General features: G+C 43.7%; 1 protein-coding gene across 3 annotated transcripts in view; it reads left to right on the top strand.

Moving 5' to 3' along the window:
• The window catches only part of NPC1 (NPC intracellular cholesterol transporter 1), a 53671-nt gene that overhangs the window by 39517 nt on the left and 1169 nt on the right, over positions 1–12985 (top strand). For all 3 annotated transcript variants that reach the window (XM_033087625.1, XM_033087624.1, XM_033087626.1), the window contains 13 exons: positions 998–1187; positions 1839–2021; positions 2789–2903; positions 4612–4739; positions 4837–4977; positions 6188–6277; positions 6715–6905; positions 7245–7360; positions 7907–8036; positions 9379–9579; positions 10675–10906; positions 11651–11764; positions 12513–12675. In XM_033087625.1, the coding sequence (XP_032943516.1) occupies positions 998–1187; positions 1839–2021; positions 2789–2903; positions 4612–4739; positions 4837–4977; positions 6188–6277; positions 6715–6905; positions 7245–7360; positions 7907–8036; positions 9379–9579; positions 10675–10906; positions 11651–11764; positions 12513–12675 (1994 nt within the window). The remainder of the gene's footprint in view (positions 1–997; positions 1188–1838; positions 2022–2788; positions 2904–4611; positions 4740–4836; positions 4978–6187; positions 6278–6714; positions 6906–7244; positions 7361–7906; positions 8037–9378; positions 9580–10674; positions 10907–11650; positions 11765–12512; positions 12676–12985) is intronic.

Below are 12985 nucleotides of genomic sequence, written 5' to 3'. Positions count from 1 at the left end.
TTATCAGATATATGATTTCCAAGTATTTTTCTCTCATTCTTTGGTTTGTTTGGTTTTTTGTTTTTGTTTTTGTTCTTTTTGTGTTTTTTTTCTTTCTTGATGGTGTCCTCTGAAACATAAAAGTTTTTAATTTTGATGAAGTCCAGTTTATTTTTTCTTTTGTTGCTCATACTTTTGGTGTCGTAGCTAAGAAACCATTGCCTAATCCAAGGACATGGAGATTTACACTTACGTTTTTCTGAGAGTTTGTTTTGGCTCTTACGTTTAGGTCTTTGATTCATTTGAGTTCAATTTGTATATGGTGTGAGGTGTCCAATATTCTTTTGTATGTGGCTATCCAGTTGTCCCAGCCCATTTGTTGAAAAGATTATTCTTTTCCCCATTTGATAGTCTTGCCACCCTTGTTGAAAATAAGGTGACTGCAAATACATGGTTTATTTTTGGACTCTGAGTCTATTCCTTTGATATATATGTGCCAGTACCACACTGTCTGGGTTACTGTTGTTTTATAGGAAGTTTAGGACGTGTTTTATAGGAAGTTTATAGGCAGTCAGGACGTGTGGATCCTCAACTTCTTGGAAAAGAAGGTTTTGGTTATTCTAGGCCCCTTGCAATTCCATGTGAATTTTAGAATAGACTTTCTACAAGGAAGTCAGCTGGGAGTCTGATAGGGGTTGCACTGAATCTGTAGGTCAGCTTTTTAAATTTTATTCCATGAGAATGTATCTTTACTATAATATATAGTACTTCATTTAGAAATATTTTTTAGTAAAAAAGAATGAGCCCATGAACCAATTTTTAAACATATTGTAAACCTGTTTAAATAGTAGAAAACTCAGCATGTCTGGAACTGTCTCACCTTCTAGTCTCCAGTGCAGAAGATCTTAATGCAGGAAAAAGGTTAAGTAAGCATGGCTTTTGTGTCAGAAATTGGGAAGAAGTTTCTTGCTTAGTTATCACTAAGTTTTAAACAAAAATATAAAAATTTTGTTTTTAGGTTTATTAATTTTGTGAAAAATTACAAGAATCCAAATCTGACCATTTCTTTCTCTACTGAACGAAGTATTGAAGATGAACTGAACCGTGAAAGTAACAGTGATATCTTCACTGTTGTAATCAGCTATGCCGTCATGTTTCTGTATATTTCCATAGCCTTGGGGCACATCAAAAGCTGTAGCAGGCTTCTGGTAAGTGGTGTTTGTGTGCGTGTGTGTATGGAGTGTGAGTGTGTGTGTGGAGTGTGCATGTGTGTGTGTGTGTGGAGTGTGTATGTGTGTGGAGTGTGCATGTGTGTGTGTGTGTGTGGAGTGTGTATGTGTATGAGTAAAGTTTGTGTAGAGTATATGTGTGTGTGTGTGAAGTGTGTGTGGAGTGTGTGTGTGTGCACATGTGGTGTTGTGTGGATTGTGTGTGTGTGCGTGCGTGTGTGTGTGTTAGAAATGGCAATGTACCGTATAATATTTTTCCTCTACTTAATCTTAATTCATTGTGTTCAAAACGGCCATAAATTCCTGTGTTTTAGTTGTAATGTAACATATTCCGTTCCCTGCATCTGTTTTCTTTAGTTCCAACTTTTTGGTTTATCTTCAACTTAGCTTTATTTCACATAGTCCAGTTTTTTTCTGATTTGTCCACTTCATGACCTAAGAATGGAAGCTCATAAAAAAGATTGCTAGGGAAGACCTAGACAGTTTTCATATCTTCTCTCAACCTGGGAATTGTACTTGTAACTCCCGATTGGCTACGCCCATGTAGAGAGGTAGAAATGAGGACCTTTCAGTAACAGATAGGATGGAAAGCCCTCTAACCAGCTACCGTGTCTTTGTTGCATCTCCCAGGTGGATTCTAAGGTCTCCCTGGGCATAGCGGGTATCCTCATCGTGTTGAGCTCAGTGGCGTGCTCGCTGGGCATCTTCAGTTACATTGGGGTCCCCCTCACCCTCATTGTGATTGAGGTGATCCCGTTCCTGGTGCTGGCTGTTGGGGTGGACAACATCTTCATTCTGGTCCAGACCTACCAGGTACATTTTCATACTCTCGCAGAGCTTAGCCGCTGACCAGGTACTGAGCTCCATTAATAGCTGTTTGGCTCCACACGGAGTATTTGTGAGTGTGACAATGGGAACACTTTGTTTTCTTTCTTGTGTGTGGCTTATTGGTATCTGTCACTTGTTCTGGAAATTTTGAGACCAAGAAGTTCACCCTCTCTTTAGTTGGTGAAATAGATATAAAGTGAGAATTTGGTTTTAAATATTTGCAATATATGTGCAAAAAGGGCTAACGCATTGTGGAAAATATTTTGGGTACGACTGCTATTAAAATGATTCTGCACATAGTGTAGAAGAATGGAGGATTTGCCAAAGGTGCCACTAAAAAGACAAAAAGGTCAACTCAGCACCTGCTGGTGTAGAAAGTGATCTCAATCAGTTGGTTCTCACATGGTCCCCTGTCCTGTAGCTCTTACCTGTGTGGAGACTCAGTGGCATGTAAGTGGCATGTCATTTAATTGTCCAACCACCTGCAGCCTATATTCCATGTGTTTTCTGGATAATATGATCTGGTCTTTCTTTGAGCCTCTCACCTGTTACCCAGCTCAAGGATCAGAAATAGTCGGAATGAATTAATATGAAAAAGTTGCAGGTCCCCCACCAAAGTTTATATATAATAAGTAGATGCCACTAATTATTTTTCCTTACCATTGATTTAACACACGGTAACAAAGAAGAAAAGAGCTGGCATTGTTACTGAGAAATTTTAATGTCGTGTGTTTAATGTTTTTATTTTTAAGAGAGATGAACGTCTTCAAGGGGAAACCCTGGACCAGCAAGTGGGCAGGGTCCTTGGAGAAGTGGCTCCTAGTATGTTCCTGTCATCCTTTTCAGAAACCGTAGCATTTTTCTTAGGTAATTGCTCTTTGAATTCTACCAATCCCATAGTTTGCTGAGCCTGGGAATAGAAGGAGCCTGGGTATCTGAATATACCCCTTTGTGTTTGTCCTGTTTTTACGCTTTATTCTGTAATTAGGAAGTATCAGAGTGGAGTGCAAGAAAAATTGTTGGCAGCATCTTGGGTGTCATTTAGCAAGTGTCTTCTTTCTCACGTTGTTTCCACACAGTGTTGATGTTTGGGGTCCAGATAACTAAGGACTTCTCTGCCATTTCCCCTTTTTTGGCACCCATGGCAAATACAGACATTTGAAAATACCATTCTTGCATAGCCACAGAATGCTCAACACAACACTGTAAGCATCAACTCTAAAATCCAGGCATCATCTTTCAAGATGTTAGCCATTGTTCTCATAGGCCGTCTTCCTCCTCTGTGCATACAGCTCCCTGGAGAAGCAGCCCCATTAATGAGCAGAGGTTCTTGAATCTTAACCTCAATACACGGAGCCAGAATAAGCTGGAACAAAACCAGCACTTCTATATTTCTTGCATGTGGAGAAATCAACCAGCCTTTCCAGTGGGGCTATCTGCCCCCATCTCTGGCGTATAGTAAGAAAACTCACTACATCCTTTGAAGGAGAGGCGGATTAGCATCGCCCAGCAAGTCCAGAGAAGACACACAGTCGTGGGTCAGAAATGGAAATGCTTCCACGGGCCACCGGGTCATCTTACGCAGGGCCGTCGTAGGGCCGTCGTAGGTGGTAGCCTTTCAACACACACCGTTAACGTAGTCTTCATTTCCACACAGCAGTGCCCTTCGAAACCTGCGGCCCTTATCATTCCTTCTGATGGGTACGGGTGCAAAAATGTGGTTTCTTCTTTTTACCTCTATTGTAAGAAAAGCCGTGCCAGTGTGATGGTAACAGCAGCTGACACTGTGCCTCAGGTTGGACTGACTGGAGGATGGTAGGAGTGGCAGGGCTGATGGCACCAGGAGTGTGCAGGTCATGTCTGATACAAGTAGGTGTCGCTGGCCCGCTGCTCCTAGGCCCTTTTTTTTAATTCTCAAGCAACACTTTGAATCTAGATTTGTGTGTAAAATCTCACTGGGAAATATTGGCTCCTTATTTTTTGAAATGATTTTTAATCTTCAAATGAATTGACAGTGTGTGGGCCAAACAGGATACACCTGGCTGTGGGCTGCCGGTTTTCAGTTTCTGTGTCTTAGCCTAGTGCATTTGACTTGGAGCACCCTCATTGGATTGTAACTAAACTAGGAAACTAATATTGTTGATATAATAGCAGATGGAAAAATACTGCCCCTCTCTTAGAGTGAAGCACAGAATGTACTGGGAGAAAAAAATGGCACATATTAATGGTTCTCAAATTTTAACGTGCATAAATTTGCCAAGAGAGCCTGTTAAATACACAAGAATTGGGTTGAATTCCCACTGTCTTGATTAAGTAGGATGGGACCAGGGCCTATGAACCTACATGTTTAATGCTCCAAGTAGTTCTGTTCTGATGCTTGCACAATTTTGAAAAACACGGGGCTTACGGACTCTTCTCCAGTTCTGGTGTGACATCCAAAGAGTTTCGCAGCACACCTTTTGGGGGGTAGGGGGTTTGTCATGGGTTCTGGATGCTTATATTCATATGTACACATGACTCGTAAGAGCCCTCTGCTGTAAATGGATGTGATGTGGCAGCTTTCGTCCCCCTGCAGGAGCGTTGTCAGTGATGCCAGCCGTTCACACTTTCTCTCTGTTCGCGGGAATGGCAGTCCTCATTGACTTCCTTCTTCAGATTACCTGTTTTGTGAGTCTCTTGGGATTAGACATTAAGCGTCAAGAGGTAAGTTGTTGTCAGGATTACAATCTATTTCATTTGAGTCTAGAGTCTAGCTGACGCAGCTAGAGGGTATAACCTTTGTTCCTCTTTGTCCCCTCAGAAAAACCGGCTGGACATCCTTTGCTGTGTCAGAGGTGCTGAAGATGGAACAGGCATCCAGGCCTCAGAGAGCTACTTATTTCGGTTCTTCAGAAACTTCTATTCTCCACTTCTGCTTAAGGACTGGATGCGACCAATTGTGGTATGAACTTATCTGTGGTTTTCTTGTCTTTCTTTCTGAAACAGATTTGTCACATGCCTTCTAAGAATCAGATGGCTTAGGGAGGAGATTCTGACAGCTGTTAGGTGTGTGTGTGTGTGTGTGTGTGTGTGTGTGTGTGTGTACATGTATACACACACACATAAACATAAAAACTAATAACATACAAATATATAAAATACTTTTCTAGCTGGATTTTAGCAGTCAGCATAAGCAAGAGTTTTAAAGTTTTTATTTTGAAATAACTGTAGATTCATAGAAAGTTGCAAAGTTGGTACAGAGAGGACTTAGGTACTCTTCGCCCAGTTTCCTCCTGTAGTCTTACATTATTGTAGTTCAGTATCAAAACCAGGAACTTGACATTGGCACAATGTGTGTGACTAGTTCTATGTCATTTTATCACATGTGCAGATTCGTGTAACCACTACCATCAAGATCCATCACCACACGTGTCCCTCATGCTGCCTTTAGAGTATCACCCACCTCCGTCCCCTGCACCACCCACTATTCCTAGTCCTCAGCAACGATGCAAGAGCTTTTTGCAGTATATAATATACTGGACGTAGCCAACAGTGATCATCTGTCACTTCTCCACTGAAAAAACAAATATTAGTTTCCAATAATAAAAGTAATAGCAATAACTAACATTTATTGAGTTCTGAACAGCGGTTATTGTACTAAATATTGGGTACTGTGCTAAAATCTAGATTATCCCTGGGCTTTTCTCATTTAATCCACAAAACTGTCTGACGTTATAAGTCTTATTTTTCTGTTTTATTGATGAGGAAATAGAAACGAAAAGAAGTTAAGTGACTTCCCTGGGGTCACTCAGCTTGTAGGTGGAGGAGCCAGGATTCGAACCCAAGTAGTTTGACTCTAGGTACTGTGATCTGAGCCACCATCCCACACCCGTTTTCTTAGCGTGTCATTTAAACTTCCTTCTCAGTTTAAGAAAAGTCCTGATTTTTGTGTGTTTGAGATTTTATTTACTGTTTCCCCAAAAATAAGACCTAACCAGAAAATAAGCCCTAGCATGATTTTTCAGGGTGATATCCCCTGAACATAAGCCCTAATGCGTCTTTTGGAGGAAAAAATTAAGACAAATGGTCTTATTTTCGGGAAAACATGGTATGTTCTTCAGCTCATTATAACTCTAAGCAATCTCTGTCTTATCACTCACTTCTCATTCCAGATAGCAGTATTTGTGGGTGTTCTGTCATTCAGTATCGCAGTCCTGAACAAAGTGGAAATTGGATTGGACCAGTCTCTTTCAATGCCAGATGTAAGATGCTTTTTAAATATTATTTAGCCAATGGTGAATACATTTTTCAAAACATGCATGTGGATGTTTCAAACTAATGCCCCCTTCTCAATGCAAATGCTGACGGGATCTCCCGTACAATAAGAATTGCCACAAAGCTCTGCCAGTGTGGGCCGTGGCATTGTGAACTCTCAGCCAGCCCGCTGGGGCGCAGCCAGAGTGTGAGCAGTCAGTCTTTCACCTTGTGAGGTGCCCTCCTAGTTGTGGGTCCAGCCCGGGGACACCCTGGGCCCCGGGAGGGTGAGGACGGGGAACTGGCTGTAGGGAATCCTGAATCTGGGCTGGAGGCGTCTTGGCCAGGAGCCTCCTGGTGCCCTCCTGCTGGTTAGTCATCTTCGTGTTGCTTGGGCACCATCAGAACGTTCACACTTCGTCCTGTTGTTGGATCTTTGTTTCAGGACTCCTACGTGATAGATTATTTCAAGTCGCTCAGTCAGTACCTGCATGCGGGCCCGCCCGTCTACTTTGTCCTGGAGGAAGGGCATGACTACACCTCCCTGAAAGGACAGAACATGGTGTGCGGGGGCATGGGCTGCAACAGCGACTCCCTGGTGCAGCAGATATTCAGCGCGGCGGAGCTGCCCAACTAGTCAGTACCCCGGCCTCCTGTACTGCAGCGGGAACAGCCAGGCGGGCTCTCGGCCAGAGTCAGCTTAGCCTGGCATCTCTCACTGAACATAGGTTTTCTCGGAAAATTGCTTTCTCAGAATGTATGCTGAATCTAGCTTTACCTGAGTAAAACCTTTGAAAGACTTATTTATCACCTCATACTTTGAGGGTTTTTCCGTTAAGTGCTAATGCAGTTTGTCTTTTGACTGGGTGGTGGTATGAACTCTAGAAAAGGAAGTTTGGTTTTCAGGAAAAGGACTGAAACTAGACTTTTCCTTGCGGGACAAGTCGGTCATTTTTTTTCTCTCCTTTTCTCTAGTACCCGAATAGGCTTTGCTCCCTCATCCTGGATTGACGATTATTTTGATTGGATTAAGCCACAGTCTTCTTGCTGTAGAGTCTACAATAGCACCGATCAGTTCTGCAACGCTTCAGGTACTTGCATCTCCTTTTCTAAATTGTTCCCTTTTTTCTGAAAAGCTTTAACATGATAGTTGAAAAATTGTTGTGGTTTATACCTATTTATATGCCAACATGAGGTGTCATTCCCTTTGTTACCGTCCCTTTCCTTAGTCGTTCACTCTGAAAAGTGGTGTTGTTCCTGACAACGATTGTAGCATCTCATAGGTGTGTTTTCCTGTTTATCACCATTGCCCTAAGGTTTTGTAAGAGTGTTGAGACTGTCCTAGAATTTTCTTGATTAAAAACATGGAAGCCCTGGGCTCTGATCATACCAACTAAGGTCGTCCTTAAAGCAGAAAACCTGCCTTGAGGAAGAAAATTTGTACAGCCTGCCTAAGGTGAAGATGATCTCTCAAATTTATTACACTATGAAAATCACGTGTTTGAAGCTTTTGGATAAGGAAAACGATTCCAGAAAAGAAGTCCCCTCATTTCTTTATCAATGTTTTTAAATGTTGTAAAATAAGATCTGGAGACCCATTCTTCTCACCTTGGCTCCTCCCCCCATGTTTCCGGCAGTGGCCGACCCTGCCTGCGTCCGCTGCAGGCCTCTGACCCCAGAGGGCAAACAGAGGCCTCAGGGTGAAGACTTCATGAGATTCCTGCCCATGTTCCTTTCTGATAACCCGAACCCCAAGTGTGGCAAAGGGTAAGTGCCTCTGAGCCCTTCAGACATGCGCCCACTTTCCCTTTATCCTGCACTAGAAAACCAGGAGAGCTGGGTGTAGAAACAGTTGCGTGTAAAAGGTCCTCGTCTATACCCCCCTGCCCACCCTGTCTGGAGCCTGCTGTGAAAGCGAAGAAACCTCTTGGACACCTTTAAAGAAAACTTCTCATTATTTTCAGCTGATTCCATCCTGGCTTGAGCATTCTTACACTTCTCTCTGTGTCCAGCCCTCCTGCTCTTTGAGTGGACGCAGCGTACTGTATAGGTTACCAGCGGGGCAGCGGGAGAAGAGCAATGTGTGGCATTTCAGAATGTGAAGTGGTCTGTTCAGTTGTGTCTGTGGGCATATGGGACAGCATCTCTGCTTTGGTGATGTCATCCTAGGTTAAGGTTTACATTGTTTTAGCCCCACTGTGCTTCTTGCCAGCCAAACTGTATATGAGGCTATGGGCTTTCTCACTCCCCCACCCAGCCAGGTAGCCACAGGCTTATTTGGCCAAGAAATAGTGAAGATGATTAGAAGACTGGGGTGGGATCATTCGGAAGCTTTTGTGGAGGAAAATGAGTGTATATTAGGTAAACCCTGGACATCCCAGTTTTTCATAAGAATACATAATTTGACCAGAGTCCCATCATATATTAGTCATACATGTCATGTCTGTGTTTTGAGACCTATACTAGGTACTATAGGAAGACTGTCTCTAAAATTAAAATAGAAATGGATCTTACAGCTTGCTGTGCTTGCAGACTGAATGCCTTGGCCTACATAAAACAAGTCCAAGTGAATTCGACTTTTCATGAAGGCAATAGCCACCACTTTCATGAAGCCTCCTACGTGCCAGTATCATGCCAGACACCTCACATTATTTCACTTGCGCATCACGCAGCCGTATGAGTAGGTGGTGGACACATTTGCTGAAGATGACGCTGCAGCCCAAATTCAGTAACTTTGCCCGGGGTTCCATGGCAGGGCTGAGGCCCATCTCACATCTGTCTCACTCAAGGGCCTTGCCCTTCCCCACCTCCTGTCACACAACATTGCTGAGCAAACTGTATGAAAACACATTGGCTTGCAAGCAGAGCTGGATGTAGAAACAATAGCAGCTGTGCACCAAAGAAACCAAAAGCAGTAAAGAAAAGCCAGTGTGGGAGACAATAAGCTAAACCTCCATCGTTCCCTTTCAGAGGGTCTTCCGTAACCCTGAAATTTACAACTGGGTCTGACCTCTGAGCCCAGGGTCAGATGATTTCACTTAGCCTTGAGTGCTCAGATTCTGCAAGGTTTTGCAAGGCATGGTCTTTCTGACGCCGAGTCTTCTCTTAGGGGACACGCTGCTTACGGGTCCGCAGTTAACATCCTTGACAATGACACGGGTGTCGGAGCCACATACTTCATGACCTACCACACCGTGCTTCGGACCTCTGCTGACTTTATTGACGCCATGAAAAAAGCCCGCCTCATCGCTGGTAACATCACCAAAACCATGAGCCAGGAAGGAAGTACTTACCGTGTGTTCCCATACAGGTAAGTGTGTCCTGTACAAACGAGGGTGTCCTAGGGAAGGGCCCACACTCTGGGACTCCCTTGGTGGAATGCTGATGCTTAGCTTTCATTCTGACCCCTTCTCCGCTGTGAGCACAGGCCAAGTATGTCCAGGGAGAAGGTACGTGGGCGAGGAGGGCTAGACTCGGGAGCACCTACCGAGGTCTGAGTGCTGGGGACGCAGAACTTGTTCTCTGGGCTGGAGCTCATTCTGAAAGAGACCGACTGCAAAACAGCAGCCAGGGGGCAGGGAGGAGGAGTTGCCCGGAGACCTGTTTTCAGGAAGTGGGGCCAGTGGCTGTTCCTGGACAGTAACTGATGGGTATCCCTGACTGCTGATGACGGGGGACAGTGCCTTTACGGAGCTTTTTCTTTTTTGCTCATTGGGCTTTTTTCCTTATCAAAAAGTATCATATATAAAAGTTTGAATTCGTAAAATACAGAAAAGTAGAAGAAATAAGGGTGTTTTTTTTTTTTTTTTTCTCACCCCTATGATCTTGCTTAAAGGAGTCCTGTTCCTGGCAGGAGGACAACCTGGTTTTCTGTGGCAGAAGTTCTCAGAATGGGTGTCCTAATTCCTGGGAAGAGCTGGTTAACTTTGCCCAAAAAAACAGAATCTCCTCAGGCCCCGCACAAATCCCATTTGGCCTGAGGTAATTCTCAGGATAGATCAGGACTTCTTTTTTCAAAATAGCATGGAATATTCTTTGTAAATGCCTATAAACTACCATGTTTCCCCCAAAATAAGACCCAGTTGGATCATCAGCTCTAATGCGTCTTTTGGAGCAAAAATTAATGTAAGACCCTAGGTCTTATTTTCAGGGAAACACGGTAGAATAGATGGGGATTATAAACAAAAACTTTATAAAGTATATATTTTGGATCATGAGGGCCTTCTTTGGGTGTCAGAGGTCAAAGATCCAGTTGAATTACTGTAGATGCATCTTGCAAAAAGCAGGAAGGTTTTCTGCAAGGTTCTAGAAGTACTTTCACAGTTTTGCAATAGTGGCAGGATGAAAAGTAGAGCTTCCAGAAGTGAGAACGAACCTTGATGAACTCTTTCCCCCTCCTCTCTAGTGTGTTCTACGTCTTCTACGAACAGTACCTGACCATTATCAATGACACAATCTTTAACCTCTGCGTGTCCCTGGGCGCAATCTTTTTGGTGACCATGGTTCTCCTGGGCTGTGAGCCGTGGTCCGCAGTCATCATGTGTGTCACAATCGCCATGATACTGGTCAACATGTTTGGCGTCATGTGGCTGTGGGGCATCAGTCTGAACGCGGTTTCCTTGGTCAACTTGGTAATGGTGAGTCCTGGTCCACTCAGTGTGTCCCTAACTCCTGTGTCACTTATGTGAATTGTTTGTTGGGGTGAAAGACCAAGTTCAGCTCTTGTTCTTCGTACACGTGGAGAGGTGGGAGTTGGAGCGGGACGGATGGTACATGTAACAGTGAAAATGTGATTTCACGGTCTAACGTGGGTATTCTGCCTTTATTATTCTGAAAGGTTTGCAGAAACATTTAGCCTAACGACGGCAAGATGCTCACTTTTTCTTTAGAAAGTTGCCCAATCCCTGATGGAATTCTCTGACCAGTACCTTTTGCTTCCCATGCAATTGCCAGGTGCTTTTTAATAGTCGTGAAGATGTAAGCTTTCAAGAAGGTATTGATGGAGAATTGAAACAGTGCCTCTGTGCTTCAGATATGAACGCTGCCCCAGGTGGTGTGGCAGTGAGGCCAAACTGAACATATTAAGGACAGGGTGCTGCTCCCTGGAAGCTGGGGTGACCGGAAGCGGTTTTGGCAGCTTCCCGGGAGGAAGGCAAAGCCGCTGTATAAACTGGAGGATTGGGTGTTGTGCCTACAGGGTTCTTCAGGGTCCCAGTGCACTGCAGTGGGTGTGACGGGGGCTTTACAATGTACGTCAGAGGATTCGTAGGGCGCCTCTACCTCCCAGGCTGCCCTGGTAACCACAGATCCTGGGAAAAGCCTTGGCTGCTTATGATTTCCAACGAGAAAAGACCCATTTTAAAGGAAGCACTTTATTTCAGAGCTGTGGCATTTCCGTGGAGTTCTGCAGCCACATCACGAGAGCGTTCACAGTGAGTGCCAAGGGGAGCCGCGTGGAACGGGCAGAAGAGGCGCTGTCTCACATGGGCAGTTCTGTAAGTGACTTGGGCAGAAATTTCAATGCCGAGTGCCCAGCTCAGCGAGCGTTTCTCAGAAGGCACTTGAAAATCCAGTAGGGAAAGCAGAATTTGGATCCTTTACTTAGCAGCAGCATCTAAGGATGACAAGTTTTCAGGCAATTCATGAAATAGCTAGGTCCTGAAATTCTTTAGAACTGTTCCTGTTGGTGAATCCTGTTGTAGGCGGCAGTATGTCGAAAGCAGGAAGAGAGCAGCGGCTGGATCTAAGAATCAGAGCCTTTTCCATGTAAAACACAGGCCTGCCGCATGTTGATAAAGCAAGGCAGCTGCCTGCAGCGCCCCGCAAGCACTTTGTAATTGATGTCTCGAGAATCTCCTTGGTTCATTCAACCGTGGATCCTGGTCTAGCCTATCAACCAATTGTTTGACCACTAAAGAAAATACCATTATTTTCTAACAGAGTAACAACTACAACTTTGTTTTATAACAATTTTAGATACTTAAAATAGTTTTCATCTGAGAATATACGAGCTAAGTTTAGACAGAATATTGTATATGCAGAAAACACAGTTTTTACCCTTATGATACCTTTTGGTTTCAGCAAGTAAAACAATTTTAGGTGCTCCTTATCAGTCACTCTGAAGGCTGGGGATCAGTCCCCTGTGACCTTTGACCCTGACTATTAAGAAATCCCTGTATTAGGAAGTGTTCAATTCTACTAGGTTAATAAAAGTGGTTTCTAATATCATCTCTCTTCTTTTAGGTATTCAGTGGAATCACACTTACAAAATTTGGCGGGATTGTGGTGTTAGCCTTTGCCAAATCTCAAATTTTCCAGATATTTTACTTCAGGATGTATTTAGCTATGGTCTTACTGGGAGCCACTCATGGATTGATATTCCTCCCTGTCTTGCTCAGTTACATAGGTAAGTTCTAATTCCTAAACAAGTGGGATGGAGGACGCATGTTACTAAAGAATTATGGTATCTTGAAACATTCTTTTGAAGTATTTGAACTTGTACTAATGGTCATTTGATAAATAATACTGAGTAAAAAATTTCTACAAGAAAAAAATCCTACCCAGGGGCTTCTTGATTGTCCAAACCACTTCATTAGTAAACTCTTTCATGGAGGCCTGACTTGTCTGCTGAACAAGGCTGTGAAGTCAGACATGAATGAGTCGCAATGTGAGCCGCCCAGGTGGCTTCTCCCTGCTGAGATGAATGACCTTCAGTG

Source organism: Rhinolophus ferrumequinum, chromosome 19, assembly GCF_004115265.2.
Source record: "Rhinolophus ferrumequinum isolate MPI-CBG mRhiFer1 chromosome 19, mRhiFer1_v1.p, whole genome shotgun sequence".
Taxonomy (NCBI): Eukaryota; Metazoa; Chordata; class Mammalia; order Chiroptera; family Rhinolophidae; genus Rhinolophus; species Rhinolophus ferrumequinum.
The sequence above is the reverse complement of the archived record's forward strand: the minus strand, read 5'-3'. Positions and strand labels throughout refer to the sequence as shown.